Source organism: Centruroides sculpturatus, unplaced genomic scaffold (genome assembly GCF_000671375.1).
Source record: "Centruroides sculpturatus isolate CEXI.00-Female unplaced genomic scaffold, Cexi_2.0 scaffold1256, whole genome shotgun sequence".
Classification (NCBI taxonomy): Eukaryota; Metazoa; Arthropoda; class Arachnida; order Scorpiones; family Buthidae; genus Centruroides; species Centruroides sculpturatus.
The window spans coordinates 104799-126531 of NW_019385376.1; the positions used below are offsets into that span (position 1 = coordinate 104799).

General features: G+C 28.9%; 1 protein-coding gene across 3 annotated transcripts; it reads left to right on the forward strand.

Annotated features, from left to right (window-relative positions):
* The first annotated feature begins 1190 nt into the window (after nucleotides 1-1190).
* Nucleotides 1191-20374, forward strand: LOC111638305 (partitioning defective 3 homolog). 3 transcript variants are annotated; one of them, XM_023383992.1, is made up of 9 exons: nucleotides 1191-1468; nucleotides 4150-4350; nucleotides 8466-8628; nucleotides 12509-12622; nucleotides 12693-12918; nucleotides 12991-13053; nucleotides 17343-17414; nucleotides 19453-19517; nucleotides 19590-20374. In XM_023383992.1, the coding sequence occupies exons 1-9, from the start codon at nucleotides 1285-1287 to the stop codon at nucleotides 19963-19965; spliced, it is 1464 nt and encodes a 487-aa protein (XP_023239760.1). In that variant the 5' UTR covers nucleotides 1191-1284; the 3' UTR covers nucleotides 19966-20374. The 3 variants fall into 3 exon arrangements, with proteins under 3 accessions (XP_023239760.1, XP_023239761.1, XP_023239762.1); XM_023383993.1 differs by having other exon boundaries at nucleotides 12512-12622; XM_023383994.1 differs by lacking the exon at nucleotides 17343-17414.
* Nucleotides 20375-21733: the final 1359 nt, after the last annotated feature.

Sequence of the window (21733 nt, forward strand, 5' to 3'; positions counted from 1 at the left end):
ATCTTTAAAAATTAACGATCTTTTAGATTTTCGAATTTAGAATTTTTAGTATAGGCCCATTGTATAGTAGACGGAAAAAGTAAATCGCCACCTCACGAACATCGGCTGAAGATGAAGTCACAGAATCAAATTTGAAGTAATGCATAACAAGACTAGATTCGTCGAATACCAACGTCGACTTAGAAATATGCTTTGAGTAACTTTATTCATTCCAAATTTTAATAAGGTTTCCTGAACTAATTTATNACCATAATAATGATTTCAACATTTAAAATTTTTTTTAACTTGCTAATTATCTGGTAAAGCTCTATTAAAAATATCTTGACTTTAGCTTTCATTTATTTATTTAGTTAGTTAGTTTTGAAACCAAAACACTTTGAGCTGTAAAATGCTCTTTATAAATTCATGTTACATGGCAGAAGTTGGTGATGGCAGATTCTACGTAAATGTGTGCTCCATCTCAAGTAATTCCAGATACTTATTTTACTTAGATTTTAGTATTTTTCTGTTAATTGTACACTTGCTTAATTATGTTGCTTAAAGTGCTTTCAGGCTGCCGACAACAATGACAAAAACTGATATTTCTATCATTCATCTTTGTAGAACATTCATACTAGACGTTATTGTTGCATTTTCATCTTAGCTATTCATCACTTGAATGCTATTGTTGTAACAGTATCAGCCAATCAATGTGAACTTTCCACAATTGCTATGAACAAGATTCAGGAAAATCTAGCCCTTGTGAACATCTTTTTTTCATAAACTCTCTGACCCACTTTTTATTAGTTCTGATCTCTTTTAATAATTTTTATAAAAGGGTTTGTTATATACCTTACACAAAAGACATAATCTTGTTTTGACTATGAATAGAAAAGTGCATGTCAGTTTAATGAAAATCACTTAATATGCAAGCTTTGGTAATGGCGACATGATCGATGACATCACTAGAGTCTATCTCTAGTTGCCATTGCTAGCAGTCTGAAAGCAGTTTTAATGTTATCAGTTGGTTATTATTGCCAGGACAGGCACCTCAGAGTGATTACAATAAGCAGATTCTACATTTAAATTTAGCCTGATTACTTAAAGAATGATATAAATATTAATACAGACTCGATCAATTAAAGGAGCAACACCTAATTACACCTAATTTATAATATAATTTAGAATTTTATAAATTAAATATTGTTTAATTTATAAAATTCTAATTGAAATTATTTTATTTTCAGACAAAGTTTAAATGAGGATGAACTTAGATTTTCTAGGGATGGTTTTGGAAGACAAAGTATGTCTGAAAAGAGGCATGCTCATCTTGATGCCAAGAATACAGATACTTATCAGCGTACCAAGAAAGCTAAAGAAGAACGTGAAAAATGGAAACAAAAAATGATGCAAGAATCACTTTCATATAGTAGTGAAGAATTAAAAGAAGCAAGAAAATGGAAACAAAATTCTTCAGAAAATGGTTTAGGTAAATATTCCTGTAATTCTTATTTTCAATTGAAAGTTCAGATTTGTATATGCTTTGCTAAAAGCATACACAAATCAAAAATTTTCTTCTATGCAATAATTTTCTACTATGTCAAAAGTTGGCAGCCAGATGGCCAAACAGTTAAGATAGCAGCCTACTACTCTGTAAGATCTGGGATTAAATCCAAAGTTGAAAAATATTTTTCAACTTCTGATTTAATCTCAGATCTTAATATCTAATATCTTAATATCTGATTTAATCCCAGTAGATATTTTTCAGGAAGTGGTTCATCCAGATAAGTTGGATCCCATCCTCCATCACCTGGCCAGTCCATTGTGGATCTGTCTGAACCCATAATGGACTTGCTGAAAAGGTCCTCTTAGTGCCCATGTAGTAGAGAAAGTTAAAAACAAACTCAAATATCATATTATAATATAATGAATTATTAAATTATTAGAAGAAATTATTATAATACAAATTTATAAACTTCTAATAGTACAAATCCTAGGATCCATCTTGTCTTTGTATTAAATTTTGTGGGCTTTAAAAATAAACGTCTCCACCAGTGACTGAGTGGATAAAACCACTAAATATTGATAGTTGGTCATGGGTTCACACCTCACCAATGGGTTGGCCACGTGGAGTTTCAGGTTTTCTTCACATTAGTAACACCTAAATAAGGGCCACTTTCCCTTAAAAGACCTTCTGGGAGGCATTTTCCTTCGGCAGATCATTGCCATAACCAAATAAAACAAACCTTTTAAAATTAAATTGAAAATAGATATGCTTTCAAGAATATTGTTGGGCTGCAATTTGAAAACATTTTAGACCTATAAATTCATACTGTCATCTGTTTGTCCATTCGTCTTCCTTTATCTCAAGAATGGAGTTAGATAGATGAAAAACTAGACCAGATATGGAAACCTTGAGCAGGAGGCCCCAATTAACTATATACTAGCTTGCAATGCAACCGTAAGTCACGCTATTTCAATTCAAAAATTTTCCTCTGAAAGGCATTAGATAGATAACTGACACAAGTCTATTGTTAAAGGAAAAGTATGATGTACAGGGGCAAGCTACTACTAATTTGAGGTGGAGAGCATATATTTTAAATTAAATAAATTAACAATATTATTGTCACAATGCCAGGCTGCAATTTTTTATGTCACAATAAATAATTGCTCGTTATATGTAGAATTGCATTGTTCTATCAAATCAATAAAAAACAACTAAAAGGTACCAAATTGTTAAGTTACCATTTATAAATTAAATTTAAAATGTGGAAATAATGGAATATTTAATTTAGCTATAACAAATTATTAGGATTTTACATTAAAATGCCAAAAACTATAAATAATAATAATTTATAAAATAAATCAAAGTATTTGTTTTATAAACAATCAAAAAATCTCATTAAATTGTTTAATGATTATAAAATTTAAAACAAGTTTATGGTTTTATTATGTAGAAAATTGATAGAATCTGTTAATAAAAGTAATGAACTTTCATTTAAAAAATTTGTAGAAAATTAAGTTATTTGAATTAATTAAGAAAATTAATTTAAATTATAAAATGAAATATAATGTCTGGAATCCCCATATGAAAAAATGAATACAGTGGAAACTTTGTTATTCTGATTTGATGGGACTAAGGGTTATTCAAATTTAATGAAATTTGTATAATTCAGAAACTCATTTAAAGTTTCATGAACTATAAATACTGTAATACAATTACTGTATTTGAAAGTAAATCAATTTACTCAAAATCTAACATAACATTACATATATGATCTAGTTTTGTAGTGCTAAAATTGTCAGATGATGTAGTAATTTTCAGTTATTGAATACATAGTTTGCTCTATATGTAATTATACTATGTGGTATGTACCACACTACATATTCTAGTTTTTTTTAAACTGTTTTAGATAATCAAGTTTCTATTGTATTTGAATCCTAATCATAATTAACTAAACTGAATTATTTTACATTTTATAATTAATCTGTTTTAATGCCAACTGTTAAGATCGTAAGAGTGAGCTCTTCTTTACTGATTATTCCACAAAACAAAATTTTATCTGAAGCCTCTTCAGTAAGCTGTGTAATTAAGTGTAGCTGAGGACTCTACCACAGATACCTTAGTGGCATCATTAATCTCAAACAAGATTTATTTTTCTATTGAACTTCTAAAGAGAGCAGAAATTATTTTGTAAATTATCTTGAAAATTACAAATTGATGAAATAATGACATGAATACATAAATTAAGTATTGATACTTCTGCTATTATCAATTGATTTTAAATTAAATCTAAGTTGAAAATTTAAACAAAGAATTGTTCATCTTATTTGCACAGTTTGTTTTGTAACCTCAAACTTGCATATATATGTGACAAATGATATATATTTAATAGTTTTATTTGAAAATATAAAATGTAAAAATATTATTGTGAAAAGAACAAAAAAAAAAGTATTTAATTTTAACCATAAAATTTGTTGAATAACAATGTGGGATCCTCACACATTTATAAGTATTTAATTGTCAATTATCTATAACATTAAATATATAATATAACTGTAATATAATAAATTATAAACAATATTAGATGCATTAACATAATTTTATTTTACATTGTTTACTAAGGATAATTTTTTTTATTCAACATAATAATTTAAATCTAATTTTAGAGCTTTCACTTGGAATGAGAAAATCTTGCAGTCTTGAAAGTTTACAAACTGTATTACAAGAATTACAAAAGGAAGAAAATATTATCCGTACAATGCCAAATTACACAGCTATGTCTTCTAAAGAACGAAGATGTAATGACAGTTTTCGTGCTGCTGTAGACAGGTCATATGAAGCAATGCATAAAGGAACTATGGAGATAGGTAATTAAAGCTTTTTAAATTTGTTTATTTAATATTTACAGACATCAAATTCACCAATGCTTAAATATAACAAATTGATTATTTTTTTGTTGTATGCTATGGTAAAACTCTTTTGAGATAATCTAAATGAACAATTGACAAATTGATAGGTATACTTTCATCTTGGTTAAACAATAATATATAATAAAAATATACACAGGTTGGTTTTAAATTATTGTTGAGGTTTCCATGTCTTATAATTTTTCAATTGAAAAAAAAATAAAAATAAAACTGTTTACAAAATATGAAAGTGTAACTCAAAAAGCTCTCTGGCAATGCTGTTCTCTCCAAATTGATGTCTGGGAGATAATATGATGTCATACTTCAAAATTTGTGTTTGCCTTTTATAGCATATACAGTACAAAGTTGTGTAACATTCTGCAGTATCGATTCTGTGTAATAAAACTTTAACTTACACTTTTTCATATTATATAAGTGACTTTTTTGTGGTTTTTAGTTGGATAATTACAGGACACAAAACCCTGCCAATAATTTAGAATTACCCTGTATATTCCTTAAGATTGCTATAAAAGTTTATATCTATTTATTTTCTTTTTATGAAAAATTTAAATGATTAAATCAAAATAATACAAAATGAAGAAAATAATTATTAACTATTTATTTTATATTAAGATACTTTACTAATTTACTAGTAATAATTACTATAAGATGAAATAAACATAAGAATAGAAGACTGTAATATAAATAAAAATTGATCAAGTTAATTATCCCAAAAAAAACTTAAAAGATACCAGTTATGATTATTTGTTTTTATTCAGTTATAGCTTGACAGTTTTTATGGGTTTTATTTTTTAGGTATATAAAAAGAATTATTATTTTATCAATTAATTTGAATAATTATTTTGTAAATAGTTCCCATTGTTTTGTTTGTATTGTTATCAGAGTTTGCATGTTTCAAAACACATGTATTTTAAAACTTCAACTACAATCAAAACATAATTTCATATCATCATCATCTTTGGATAAATAGAAGTTAAGCTAGTTTTTCATTATCAGCTTTAACATGAAACTGATGTACAAACATTAACTGTTAATTGTTTTAATGGTTATTTACTCCCATCACAGTAGTTTAAGTTGTTGGTATTTGTTATTACAATTACACACTAGCAATTGTTCAAGTCAGTACCACAAAACAACAATAACACTGTATGAATTACTATTAATTAATAATAATAAATCTTTAAGTTAGACATTTCTTAATTGTTTTTCACTTATCCTTTTAATGTCAGTCAATAAAACCAGAATTTCCACTAATTATAGTCTTATTTAGTTATTTCATTTAATATTATCAGTAGGTAACTACCAAAACAATTCCATAAATGGTATTTTATATATTGGTAAAAAATAAATATTTTTTATCGTCTAAGTAAAGTTATAACATAATAAGAGAGATGTTTTTAATGTAAAATGTTAAAAACAATTATATATACAGTAAAACCTGTCTATGGCGACCACCCATGGTTCCTTCAAAAAGTGGTCTTTTAGATGGGTGGTCGTCCAATAAGGTAGTCCTGTAATACTGTATTTCTGTACGTATTTTGTGCACTTTTTAGCTATTTCTTCTAAGCAAAACTCGAGGTGAGCAAAAATAAGCAAATTTTTTCAATGATAGGGTTATATTGGTATTGTATTTTATTCTTATCAGATAACTCGATTTATAGGAACCGTCATGATTTTATAAGACAGATTTAATACCAATATTTTAAAGATTAATACACTAGTCGTATTTTCTCAGTTATAATTCACACTTTCTTTTTTCTGACTTAATTAATTTGACTTGGTTCTTTTCATTCGCTCCTCATTTACAAGTATTACATCATCGATATACAAGCACATCGTATCTCTACATCACTTTGGTTTTGGTATTCGTTAGTTTAATCTTATTTTAACTTTAAAAATACTGTATTTTTTAACATTTAATATTTTCTTAAGTACAATAAGAAAAATTATTAATTAATAATAAAACCATTTTATTATTTTTTTCTCATTATACGATCTCATTACATTCTGCAATTGTCATTGTGGAATCAAAAAAGGAAAGTTGCCTCGTAAAACTGATTTTTGCATTAATGCGTTTATTGTTTTTCGAATATTTTGTGTGCAAAAATTACTTAGATATTATTTTTCTAAAAATATCATGGAAATAAGGTAGGTTGATACAGAAACTATTTATCACACATGTACTGTACTATATATGAGCTTCAAAATAAATAAATAAAAATAAATTTTATCAAACGATGAGATCAGCTGATTAATTGTATCGTGTACAATATTTTATACCTCCAAGGAAAATACTGTAGGTCTACGGTAAAATAAATTTTGCTTTCCCACAGTTAAACTTCGCCGCTAATTGCTGTTGTGATAACTTTAACACGATCTTCTAATGACAGCACTTTGCATTTCTTTCATTTTTCGGACAATTTTGAACAAACTGAAATGAATTTCCTTTGTTGCTAGATTAATTCATTAACACCTACACCTAATTTCAAGGGTGGGAGAAGTGCCCAAAGTAGGTTCAAATGAGACTTTAGACTAATTCATTATACAGTATTAGGAGAGGGGGAAACGTTGTTGAACAATAGTTTAGACCAGATATATTCGCGGAAGTGGTCGCTTATTTACAGTTGTTGTATGTTGTTTTGGACCAAAAATCGATGCCCGTGGTCGCATTACACAGGTGGTCGTTTAATACAGGTAACTTATACAAAGACTCTATGGATAAACTATTCAGTGCCAGAAATTTTTGCCCATTTTGACAGGTGCCTGTCGAATGCAGGTGGTCGCCTAAAGCAGTTTTCATTGTACTGGGTCTTCTGAAAAGAATGCTACCATTTTAAATTATTGTAATTATGTTAATTATTATCTAAGAATGTTGTAATGTATGTTAAAACATTGGAAAACTGCCTAAGTTTTACAATTGCCCATTACAATTTCTCAGTATGTTCACCTCATGTCAGATGGCACATATCCAACCAATAATCAAATTTTTCCTAAATTCACTATGACATATCCATTGTCACCCCTCTCACAGCAGCCACAATTCTACAGTTCATGCAGATTATTCAAATTGCACTGATTTGCATATGACAAATGATTCCAACTTTGCAAACTGCAGAAACAAAATGCCTTCTCTATTGCAGAGTTGCAATTTTTGTTTACATTGGTGTTAGACAATAAGATATTTGAATGCAGATAGATGAAACTCAGATAGTTACTCTATTGATTGGTGTATGTTGCATACTTTTCAGGTAATAAACATAATTACAGTAATTTAAAATGTTAGCATCCATTTTGGAAGACCCTGTATTTTAGTAAGTGGTAGAGTTTAGAAACATAATAGGTAATATTATAGAAAAGTTCCTATTTGCAGATAAATTGGGAGTTTTGAAAGGAACAAAATATTTTATGCCTTTATTAAATTGATACTCACTAGCAGTTTCTTTTGCAGTAATGTTTCATTTATTTCTTATGATTATTGCATTTAACTTTTATCCAAATGTAACAATGTTTATGGTAAAGTAAATTGCTTAGAAATAATTTTAGTAAGTTCTATTAGAAAATAAACTTACACACATTTAAGATAGTTAAATGCCAAGATCACTCTTGAGTTAATTTTTAATTAAAACTAGCTGTACCTGGCCACACGTTTCTGTGGCTCAATTATAAATGTATAACACTCCCTGCGCGGGGGGGAATTTCGAAAAATTCCTTAGTGTACATTCTCTTGATGTGCCCTATTAAAACACAATCAAAAACGCAAATAACCGCATCTAAAATAATATAATAGAAGCAGAGTTCTTCATGGTAAGCCTTAATTTTGTCCCTCTTCCTCACAGGAGGGAAATTTCAACATTTTTATAATATAAAAACATGCACATATTCGAATGCAACATTGTTTCAAAATTTCAAAGCAATTGGTGAATAACTTTTGGAGATTTAAGATTTTGAACAAATGAACATTTACATTTTTATTTGTATAGATATATTTTGCATTTTTAAATTATTAAAATTTATAAGTTTACAGTTAAGTCAATAGATGTATTTATTTATTTAAGTGGAAGAAGATAATGAAAATATTCATCCTGATAAAAGATTAGAATATGATTCATCTCAAGCAACTTTTGATATTGCTCATGATGATATGTTTCTTCCATATAATAATAAACTTAATGGGAGTAAGAAGAAGAAACTTTTAAAAGGATTAGGATCGGTATTTAGGTAAGTAATTTAATTAGTTGAAGTAAATGTGTTTAATGATAATTAATAGATTGTTACAAATTTAATTACTATGTACTAATGTACTAATTACTAACTTAACTTTTGCAAATAATACAGTAATATTTTTTATAATATATTACAGTAATATTTATAATATATTACAGTTATATATTACAGTAATATTTTTTATAATATATTACAGTAATGATAAATAATATAAAAACAGTTTAACATTGGCTTTGTGTAATATATACAGTTAAACCTCTAAATAACCACCACTGACAGAAACAAAAATAATGGCCATTGTTTGGAGGTTATACTTCAAAAAGAAATGTTCCTGAAAACTGACTGTGTTTTACAGGTAGACATTATTAGTGGTTCAACTGTATGTAAATTAAAAATAAGCATGGACTTATGCATTTTTATTTTTGATGGACTTCAGATGGCACAGAAACAAACATTTGAAAATTTAAAATAATGGAACAATATCAACAGCTTGATGATAAAAAAAAATTATGGCAATAATTTCACTAAACTTTAAATATTATCATATTGTGTATTTGTAAAATATTTTTGTTTTATTTAATTGATGTTATTTTCAAATCTTATTTCTAAATATGTTTGAATTTAAAAAGCCATACAAGGGAAAGTGCTTGTCTATGAGCTTTTAAAACTTTAATTGTAAAAAAATATTTTAATTTATTAATCTGTTTTTACGTAACACAGTAATATATATTAAAATTAACATCTTAATAATTAACAGTAACACTTTTTATTATATTGCATCATGAAAGATAGTATGGTTCAGTATTATACTCTGTTGACTAGAGCTGACCATTTAGTACTAATTTCTTCATAACACAATTCATTTGTTGTTGATAAATATATGCTGTTATTTGGCAGTTCATAATGAATACTCTAAAAGATATCTCAACAAATAGACAGTAACACCTCTTCTTGAGTATGGTAGAGTCCCAGAAACTCAACTTTCTAATTCAACATTGCATGAAACTCGTCCTGTCATCCAAAGAAAAAGAAATACATGTAATCTAATTTTATATCCATAACATAACACTAGGATCAAATAAGTTATTGTTCTTTACTGGAGACACTTGATAATAGCATCAACTCCACCTGTCTACAAAGAATATAACCATTTTTCCAAGATGCCGCTGTAAAACTTCTTGAAGCAAATGTCACTAATTCAAAAGTAGCTATTGAATAGCAACTATTTTTTTTTAAGTTAAATTTTAACTATAAATAAAAGTACTCACTTTTGATACTTATTACCATATTTACTTGCATATAAGATGCTCTCGCATATAGGATGAGGTGTGACTTTAAAGATCAAAATAAAGAAAATTACATTTATTAATACAATTCTAATTTTATTTTGTTTAATCACAAATAAAATATCAAATGCACACAAATACACATATTGTCCTGCAAAAATTACTGGCATTTTAAAGTTTAAGGAAAAATTTGTATAATCCACAACATAATTTGTTCATGTAAAGCTGGACAATCAGAAACCTTTTTTGCCAATTCTTAAGTCTAATCCACTCTCTATCAATTACACACGAGTTTCTCTGAATTCTGATTTCCAAATAATCATGTTTTCACATGGGAATGGATAAAAATTGCTAATAGGCTCCTGTGTGATTTTGGAATTTCAATTTGAATTCAGTTCAAAAGCTTTGCTTTTGTAGATTTTCATCTGATGGCAATTATATTATAAATAAATATCTGAAGACAAAGTCTGTCCAAAAGGGACCACCATTTATTAACTTTGTGTTCCAGACTACACATATTCTTGGCGACTGACCTTTCTTTTTAGGCTACTGGCTGCCAGAAAGCTAAAAAGTCTTTTTAAAAACACAAAAAATATATCCAGTTAAAAATACAAAAAAATTTTTAAAACGAACTGGTGACATATGGACATCTTCATGGTTTCCATCCATACCTTCTTGGGGTGTTCTGGCTTTTTATCAACAAGGAAATGAGTGCTGGAAAATGTAGATTGTAAAAGCTTTGCTTTTCCTATTGCAATTCATCTTTACTCCTAACAATACACAAGAACAATTGAAACAACCAGATATAATACTTCTGTTTTTAAACACCAGAGGGTGAGCATCCAGTAAAAAATGCAAATACATGGTTTAAAAAAATTATTGCAAAAACACAAAAAATACTTTGCTCGGGCATATAGGACAATCTAGGTTTTTGAAACAGTGAAAAATGAATAAAAACCTTGTCTTATATGGGAGTAAATACATATATGAATTTGCACATATAATACCTTTACAAAAATTCCACTATTTAGACTGCCATCATCACTATCTACAAAACTTGTCATTTTCAGTAACTTATCACCTGAGTCATATTAAGTCAAGTTTGCAGGACTCTACTATATAATCCCAATTTTTTCTGTTGGTAATGTTTGTTGTTTTGATGATAACCCTTGTCTTTTCTGGGTAATATTAGCATACAGAACCCACTTAATCTGTTACTATTCAGTCTAAAACTGGTTTTGTCTATTTAACAAAGCAATACAGATTAATAAGCACTGCTCCTCTGCACATTGATTACCTAATGAGGCATCAACACTTTCTCATAAATTGCCTTATCCAGTATTTTTAAGTGTTCAGAATCTTGAATGGACTCTGTTTATCAATTATCAGATTTCTCAACACCTAGTCATAGATTAGATAATTAATGTGTTAATTCTGTATGAGTAAGCAACACAAGAATAGTCCAGTCGTGTTTATCAGTATCAGTAAGATTAAAGTTGTCACTGCAAAATTTTGCAAATTATGTTTGGTACATTCAAACATTTTTGGCATCTTCAGCAAATACTTATACAAGTATATAGTTACTGTTCATTTGATGATTTTAGTTACTGTTGTTGTTTTATGACCATTCTGATATTCTTAAGAGTAAACAAGCAATTATTTATTGTGACATCGTCACAATGCCGGGCTGCAACTTTTAATCATATTTTCAATTTATTTAATTTAAAATATATTCTCTCCACCTCAAATTAGCAGTGGCTTGCCCTTGTACATAATGGTTTTCCATCAGCAATGGAGTCATACCAGTCATCTATCTAACTCCTTTCAGGCAAAAAGTTTTGAATTGAAATAACATGACTTCTGGTTTGCATCAGAAGTTCATATACAGTTAATCGGGGCCTCCTGCCCCAAGCTTTCCATATCTGGTCTTGGATTTTGTTTATCTAACAACATTCTCGAGATTAAGGAAGGACAGACAGACAGATGACAGAAGGAATTTATAGGTCTACAATTTTTTTAAATTGCAGTCCAACAATAACATAAATGTTCCTTGCTCTTATCCATAACAACAACACAATATTATTTTAAAAATACTTATAACTTCAGATGATGAAAGAAATGCATGTATACTGAACTAAAGAACAACTGTAACTAATACATGAAAGCATATCAGAACACTTCTAATATAAAACAAAAAAAATATGACATTACTTTTTGAACAATCCAATAGTTTTACATATTTTTATATGGTAAAACTTGGGAGCTTGGACTGTCCAAATATGCAGAATATCCAGATAATTGAATTTTTTTTTTAAATATCTTTTCCTGTTCAAATACCCTGGTGTGTATGTATGTACTGTACATAACTATATGCAAATAAAATATTAGATGTGGAAGTTTATTTGCAAATGAATGTATAATACATTTAGAAAAAAAATTACTTTTTATACGTATACATACCTGCCTATTTTTATTAACAAAGTCAGAGGACAATCTGGATAATTGAGTTTTACTGTATATTTGTTTCTTGATTATTGAATATATGGCAAGACAATTTAAAAAATATAAAACTTAATTTATATTTTTAGTAGATTTGGAAAAACTCGCAAAAGTGATTCATCTAAAAAAATGACTCAGGAAGAATTGAGGCAAGAAGCTGAAAGACTTAGAGCAAGATGGGCTGCACAAGAAGAACATGACAGGTAGAATGACTTTTTAAAATCATTTTAAACGTATGGTATCAATAATAATCATTGATCATTTATGTTATAGAATACAAGAACATTATAAAAGATTTGTTGAACAACAAAAACATGAAGAACAGATTAAGAACCATATGTTTTCAACTCCAGTTCCTTCATCGACTCATTATTCTTTGTCTCCCCAACAACGCCAGAGGATACAGTTTTTAAGGTCACGCTATCAACAGTGTTACGACGATGATGAAAGGCATGATTGGAATGAACAAGAAACAAAAGAAATTCTAGTCAGACAACCTGTAAATATTGTAAAAATAAATTAAATATTTGAAATTTAGATGTTACATTTTTCTTTTTATATGTATTTGTAGTCGCTTCCAATGTTTTCTTCACATCGAAGGTATCAAATTGGTGCACATCATCAATCACCTGAGGTAATATTGAAGATTTATAAAGCATTTTAAATTATATTGCTAAAAAGTTTATTTTTAATAATTACTTTTAATATTTATTAAATATCCGTATGAAATATGGATAATGTGTAGACTGGTATTACTCAAATCTTCTTACGCGTATACTGGAAACTGTATAAATTAACACTCCTAAACCTTATAACTCCAGTAGTAAACATTTAATAGCAAACTAACGTTTTCAACCGTACATTCGGTCTTCTTCAGGTTTAAAAAACCAGTTATATTCGAACATGTGAATGCATAGAACAAAAATTCTGAAATTATTTTCAAAAAATGGAACTTTACCAACGTAATTTAAAAGAATAAAAAGTTATGCATGTGCATTGCCATGGCAACGACATGTTAAATGTGAAAATACGTTCCTATAATGACATATATGTGCTACATACGTTGACTTACATATAATGACATAAATGTGCTACATACGCTCCTATAGTGACATATATAAATACACAACATAGGGGTGTGGCTTCTAACCACTATTGTGGTCATTGCCTGTTCCTTCATAGCAGTATTTCCAAGCGTGTGACAAATTACCAGCATCCTTAGAGTTAATGCAATTGGTGCGTAACCCGGCCTTGTAAATTTCAAGTGCCTCAAGGTTTCGTAGGTGTTCTACACGGTGAGACAGTTTAATCAGTTTGGCCTCATGTAGGTCAGCTCTTATGCCTGGTTCAGTCGCAAATGTTGACAGGGCGGTGGTGTGCCTTTTATTAATGATATCATAATCGTGCTCCTTCAATCTTTTATTCAATGAGCGCTTTGTAGACCCAATATATACTAATTCCCTTTGAAACCTGTCATCCCAGAGAGGGACCATGTAAACACCCGGTGCTTGCTTTCTATTTATCTTGTCTTTGCCACTGCGGAGTAGTCCATATACAGTGCTTGGCCTCTTGTATGTAATTTTAGTATTAGTATGGGAGGCAATCTCCCTATAAATGGAGTTGATGTGGTGGTTGTACTCAACCACCACACGAGGCTGTATGCTACCTATGTTTTGCGTTCCATGGGTCGCTACCCGTATGTTAGAAGTGTAGCTTGCAGCCATTCGAGAGGAGTATGCGCTGGAAAGGTTGTTTACTAGGCTCCTGCTATATCTGTGCTGTAATGCTATGTTCTGGATTCGTACTAACTCCTTCTCAGTGTCTTCAGCTCTAGTATGGTGTGTGAAAGCCCGTTTTATTAGGGCACGGCATAAGAGCTGACCTACATGAGGCCAAACTGATTAAACTGTCTCACCGTGTAGAATACCTACGAAACCTTGAGGCACTTGAAATTTACAAGGCCGGGTTACACACCAATTGCATTAACTCTAAGGATGCTGGTAATTTGTCACACGCTTGGAAATACTGCTATGAAGGAACAGGCAACGACCACAATAGTAGTTAGAAGCCATACCCCTATTTTGTGTATTTATTTATGTCACTATAGGAGCATATGTAGCACATTTATGTCATTATATGTAAGTCAACGTATGTAGCACATATATGTCATTATAGGAACGTATTTTCATATTTAACATGTCGTTGCCATGGCAATGCACATGCATAACTTTTTATTCTTTTAAATTACGTTGGTAAAGTTCCATTTTTTGAAAATAATTTCAGAATTTTTGTTCTATGCATTCACATGTTCGAATATAACTGGTTTTTTAAACCTGAAGAAGACCGAATGTACGATTGAAAACGTTAGTTTGCTATTAAATGTTTATTACTGGAGTTATGAGGTTTAGGAGTGTTAATTTAGACTGGTATTAATTTTTATATTTAAGAAATTATGTTAAAACAGTTTCTTTTAATATTAGTTTTTGAAATATAGGTATTGTTTCATATAATGATAATATCATATAAAATTGAAGGTAAAAATTTGTTGTATAATTACTGAAGTGATTAAATTTTAGACTGTTTCTTCTATGCAAAATGTCTCATATAGAAAAAATCCAATTTTTTTTTAAAATTTATTATTTTAATTAAATGACTAAATTTATGTAGAAAACAGTTTGATATCAATAAATTTTTGTAATATAGAAAATTATAAAACATTAAATTAATATAAATAATGATTTTTATTCATCCAAAAATTTCATATTGCCCTTAATTTTTCTATAATTATTAAAAAAACTTTAAAAATCTTGAAATAATAATAATTTCAAACACTGAGCTCTATGTTAACTGTGTTAAAGCCAAAATTCAAATCACTTATGGCCATATTCACAACCTAGAATCAAGAATTAGAAATTAACTATAATTGGGTACCCATTCATTTTACATTTAGTAAGTGAACACATATTGGTTAATTTCTAACTCTTGATTTTTGGTTGCAAATACAGGCATTAAAGTTTAAAACTCTGCACCACATTATTATACTTTCTGTATTTTGAAAACATGAGAAAATGAATTGACAGTTTTATTGAATATTCAATTATTTAGCTTGTTAACTAATGCTTTAAATTATTTTAATATAAAATATTTGTAAATAGTAAGACTATCAAAATTTCCATATTGAATTTTCATACATATCATTATTTTATGAATTCTTGAAAATGGATGATAAATTTAAATCTTATGAAAATTACCTGAAAATTAATGCTGTTTAGGAATGTCCTAGATTAAAGGAATGGAGTTGCTTGAAAACTTAAAATGTAAAAAAATAAAAGCATTATAGATACAGGAAATGAAACATTCAGATAAAAAAAAATTTTAAACACTTAAATCTTAAAATATAAATTTATTTACAATTAAGTATATCCAAAAAGAAAGAAGGTTGTTTGAATCACTGCAATTAATATTTTAATAGTTAAGGCTTTCTCTGGAAATCCAAACACAATCAGCAATTTGATGATTGTCTTAAGGGTTCTAAGATTTATTCACCTTTATCTAATATTTCTATATTGCTAGGTAAGATTTCTTGTGCAATTCTCTAAGATGTTCTTCAATTCTATTGGCTATATACAGTGTGTCCGAGAAAGATCTTTATCATTTTAAACATTAATAACAAAAATACTAACAGGTGAAATGAAATGCAGTTTGCAGCTAAAGAATAAAGAAATCTAAGAGTTTTTTTTACAGTACCTTCAACCTTCAATGTAGCTGTACGTGAGCTCCATTAGTAGCATGAACAATGTCGATTTCCCTCCAAGTGTTTTTTAACATTTGCAGTGTAACAGTGAGGATTGCTAAATGTACTCTTTCCTTTAAAATGGATATATCAGAAACAAGTGTTTGATAAACCTTGTCTTTAACATAACCCCAAAAAAAGAAATCCAGTAGTTATGTTGGCGATCGCAATGGCCAAGGTATGGGGAATATCCAATCCATCTACCTCAGGCAATTGATACCAGAAAAAACTCTTAGATTTCTTCATTCTTTTGCAGCAAATTGCCTTTCATTTCACCTGTTAGTATTTTTGTTATTAATATTTAAAATGATAAAGATCTTTCTCAGACAAGCTGTATTTTATTTAGGAAGAGAAGAAAGAACAATATCTTATCTTTTCTAATATAGACTGTTAATTTAAACTTTAACATTGTTAGAAAACCAAATAAGATATAAAAAAAGAAAATAATTTATATTGCATAACATATAGAAGACATTTTAATAGTCTTTCTGTTAAAAACCTTCTATGTTTCTCTTCATACTAATGCTAGTTTATGGGCTTGGAAATTTTCTCATATGCTTGAATGCTACCGAATTTCATATGCCTCCTTTTATGCATTTGATATAGTTTCTTTATCATTAAAGTTTATGCATCTTTTGTTTCTTGAGGATAGATATATTTCAGAGTTGAAGTTTGAATTTCAAAGTGTAAAAATTTTAAATGTGCTTCATTAATGGATGGAGAGTTAGATTCAGAAATTTATTTGTCTGATTCAAAAATTTTTTTTGTCTTTGTTTTAAGCTACAAAATTTACATTTTACTATTTATCATTTGTCCAAATTTCAGTGATGATGACAATAGAGTTCAGTATATAAAAATAATGAAGTTTTCTAACAATTAAACTCTATTATTTTCAATTTTAAAGAAAATATTTCATTAAAAAAATTTTTGGGCATTTGTAATAATTTGATGAATAAAAATTAAATTAATTTTAAGAAATTAATTTAAAATTTATTCCCTCTGTTTTATAAGCAAAGTATTTTTTTTATTTGTAATATACTTTGTAATATTTTAAATTGGCATTTAGAAAACAATAATTTTTTAAAATAAAATTTCATTCATAAGAAATTGACAGAAAAAGTACTTTGCAGATACATCGTGCTCATTCACAACCTCCAATGATAAGGAGAACCCAGAGTTTGCGATATACAGGCAGACAACAGGTACTGAATTTAATTCTGCCTGTGATGAAATTTTTTTTTGTGCTTTTATAGGTGTTTTGGAAGACATCTGCATGATTTTGCATAATATTTTTACTGATATTTTATTCTGAAATTGCATGATAATTGGCAATGGAATGGCAAATATGCTATTATGAATATATTGTTTATAAAATTCTTATCATTTTGATTTTACACTATTGATCAAGAGTAATATCTTATTTTATTATATTAACCCTGTGAGAGACAATCTAACCATGTGATTTTATATATTATTGATAGTATTTTGAGTTTTATATTTTATTGTCATCCTTTTATTACTATGAAAAATAATCTAGATTTCCAATATAATTTCAAATAGTGTGTGTTCCTAATATATTTTAATAGTTTGATCAGATTATTGATACTTTGCATGCTGCTTTATATAAAATGCATGAATAGTTAACTTCAGCTTTACTAGACTACCAAGACTATCACAAAAAAAAACAGTTTTTGTTAAACAACAATTTAATAGCAAAATTTGTATGAGGGTTGTAAACAAATGATTTAGACTAACCTGAATTATATGATCCTTGATGGTGATAGCTTCCAGGTTAATTTCATCCTGTTCCATATATTCTCCCTGGAGGTTGAGGCATTGTTGTCATTTCTGGCAATTTTCATATTGCTTCATAAAACCATTGCTTGGAGTGTCTCATACTCATTCCCTAACAGTCTGATGTAAAGCTTAGTTCACACTGAGCACAATTTGCTGGCGAAAGCAAAAAACAGAGCGAATAATTCATCAAACCAGTCATGTTTGACTGGTTATTCGCTCTGTTTTTCGCTTTCGCCAGCGAACTGCACTCAATGTGAACTAAGCTTAAGGCTTCACTGTCTGGAATTTGTGACCAGATGGGATTCTTCAGCTCGTGGAAAAGGACATAGATAGTTAGTGCTAGGCGAGGGAGAATAGGGTGTGTGGGAGCTTGATGAACCCCATTGATTGCAGTTGAGCTGCACTCTATTGGCTGATGTGTGGCCTTGAATTGCCATGTAATAGCAACATGTTATGAGGCTACTTCTCCCTTGGAACACTGTTGGATTTTGTATGTCTATGTTCATAGGAGGCACAGTAGCGATCATTGTCGATGGCCATTCTCTGTGACAACCACTTCGTCTTAATTATGCTTCTGTCTTCCCAAAACATTGCTCCAATCTGGTTCCCAGCTAATGATTCTGAGCAGAATTTCTTCAGCATGAGCTTTCTTTATGCTTCCATTGCCTTGACTGCCTTCTATAAGAACCATGCAGTCCATCTTGGCCCATGGTATTGCTCTCTACTTGTAATATTTACTTAAATGATGCTGGCTGGAGCCCATATCACAACACTGTGAGGTCATCTCGCATCTAGACTATCTTTAAGGTCAACACTATAATTATACCAAGTGACAGTCTGATGCCACTTGCCAGGTTGAAATAGTAGCACAGTTTAAATCATTTGTATACTACGAACATATATACATACATACATAGTGAGTTTGTACATTTCATATTTTCTGTTATAAAATGCTTTGTTATAATCTTATGAATGGTCATAACGTTAAGTATAAGAGATGTCACCCATTATAAGCTTATGTTATAGAACATGGTTGTAATGTTAGCCAATCAGATTATTCATTTACTTATGATGAAGCCAATAAGATTTACAAAAATATTTGTCACTTACCAAACATGACAACTAAGAAGGGATTTTGAATTTCTAACTTTAAAGAATTCATGAATTGTTCTAAGTCTTTCAAACATTATTAATTAAAGAATTTGTGAATTGTTTGTGAGGGGTACTTCAAATGATGAAAATGAATTATGGAGGAATGTGCATTTGGTATTATTTCCAGATATACTTAGTTAAGAAGTACAAACTACATTAAACATAATAATAATGAGCTGATACATATTTGTGTTTATAGATTTAAATTTTATAATTTAAGATTATCAAATGAACATACATTGATCAAGTAAAGAATTTTGGAAATAATTCTTTTTTCTTCTTTCTTTAAAGGTATTTAACACACATTCTCCTCATACTATATCAAGAAAAATTGATATATATAAGGAAATGGAGAGGTCAGTAGACACTTTTATATCTATGATTATATTTGTTGTATATGATTTTAGAAGTTGGATTTTTTCCACTAGAGCCAGAAGTAGAACGGGTATTTTGGATCCTAAAGTTTATGAACATTACATGAATTATCCTTCATCTTCCAACAATTGTAGTCCATCGAAAAATACTTCTCCTCGTAATTTTTATTCGCCCCAGTTGAACAATTCTAAAATCAACGATCCAGATAAAATGCTACAAGAAGAAACTAAACATCCAGCGACAAAGGATGTGTTGGAAAACAGATCACCATATAAAAACGAGAAACATTCTAATGTCGTTTTAGATTATACATCGTCCAGAAACTACTACACGTCGCATCAGCAGACACCTTCAAAGTATTCCAGTAACAGTCCCGTGTGTTCAAATAATAACAGAAGACAGAACTGTGTCGCTGGATCTAAAGTATGACAAATAATCTCATATTTGAGTTATGCTTAGAGTGAGAAATGAATTTTATATGCAATTCTTCCAATTATTCTTGTGATGAAAATAGATTACTAGTCAACATTTTCCAAAATTCAAAATTTTAAATTGTTTTCCACTACTTTACATATAGAAAAGTCGTGTATTTAAAATGTTTATATGTAAAATTAGGATGGTGGCTCGATTCGAATATGCCAAATTTCTATTTGCAGTAGTTGTTTATTATAATGAAGCATCATATCAAATCAGTGGATGTGTTATTTATACTTTAATTATGTTTTTTCATTATTAATAAACTGTGAAGTGCCATAACTGATTTACAGAGATTTGGCACAACAGGCAAAAGATCTGAACGGATAGGAAGTCCACTTTCCCGAACTGTAAAAACGATGAATAGGCCTTATATTGTTGCATTTAGATGAAAATATTGTAAAAATTGCATCCATAGAACATCGAATGGGTGCATTTTTTACAAATATATATATAATAATAATCAATTGGTTTTTTTACTTTTAGATACTTAGATATTTATAGTTCTGCTCAATTTTGGACATTCTTTTTTCGACAGTTTTACGATATTTAAGAACGTGTAATATATTTGCCTGTATATTCAATTTAGCGTTGCGATAACGGCTTAATGTTAAGTCGATCAGGTAACTGTTTTTAGATTTTAAAATTTTGTCCATTTACAATATGTACGAATAATGATCTTAAATCAATTTTATTAAAGGGATTTTTTGTAAAAAATAATTTTTTTTAAAGATAAATGTCACAACTTGTACATATGTAATTAAATTGTGTGACAAGACTTGTTTCAAAGTTTTTATATAGATTATATATATTATTAAAAAAAATGCATGATGTATTATACAACACGAGAAATAAATTTATTTTAAACATTATTATTATTTTTTTAAGTTTTTAGTGCTCTTTCCGTTTTCAACAATTCAAATGATTCTTTTAAATACAAATTAATAAAAATATTGGGTACATTCCAGTAGGCATCGGTGTAGCAACTAGAGCACTCATGGGACTGGATATGGCGAGCTCTGATGAAACAATATGGCTGCCTGCATAGTTATATTAACACTTTTTATTACTCATCTGTATTAACCCAAAGTTATTTCGACAAAATCTGCAAATGCCAATATAGGACTGTTTGCTTCCGCCATGTTGTTAGATTGCCAAACGTTCCAGTTAAAGCTCATTAAATTAAGCCGTTCCCCAGTTGTGGATGAGACTGATGCATACTGGAATGTATTGGTTGAAATAGTCTTTAGAAACTAATGTTTATACAGTTATTTTGATTTATCTACTTTAATTTTATTCTATGGATGCTATTTCTGCTAAGCTTTTATTTTTATTACTATTAAAATAAAATGGATATTGAGAGTTTAATATTCTACTAATACATTAATGAGAAATGAAATTTAATATTTTTAAAGTAGAGGTAAATTTAATTTAAATTGAAAGTTTAAAAATATAGGATTTTAAAAATATTAATGTTATTGTTTGGACAAGAGAATATTTTTTCCCATTGAAATGGGAAAAAATACTCTCTTGTCCAAACAATAAGCAATCGTCCAATGCATAAATAGGAATTCAAATAAGGACTATACAGGTATACCTCGACTTACGTAGTTTCGAGTTACGTCGTTCCCGATTATACGTCGTTTGTCAAAAAAGTATACGAAAAAATAAAAATCAAGTTTAAGTCATTTTATTCGACTTTACGTCTGTCCGCCACAAATAT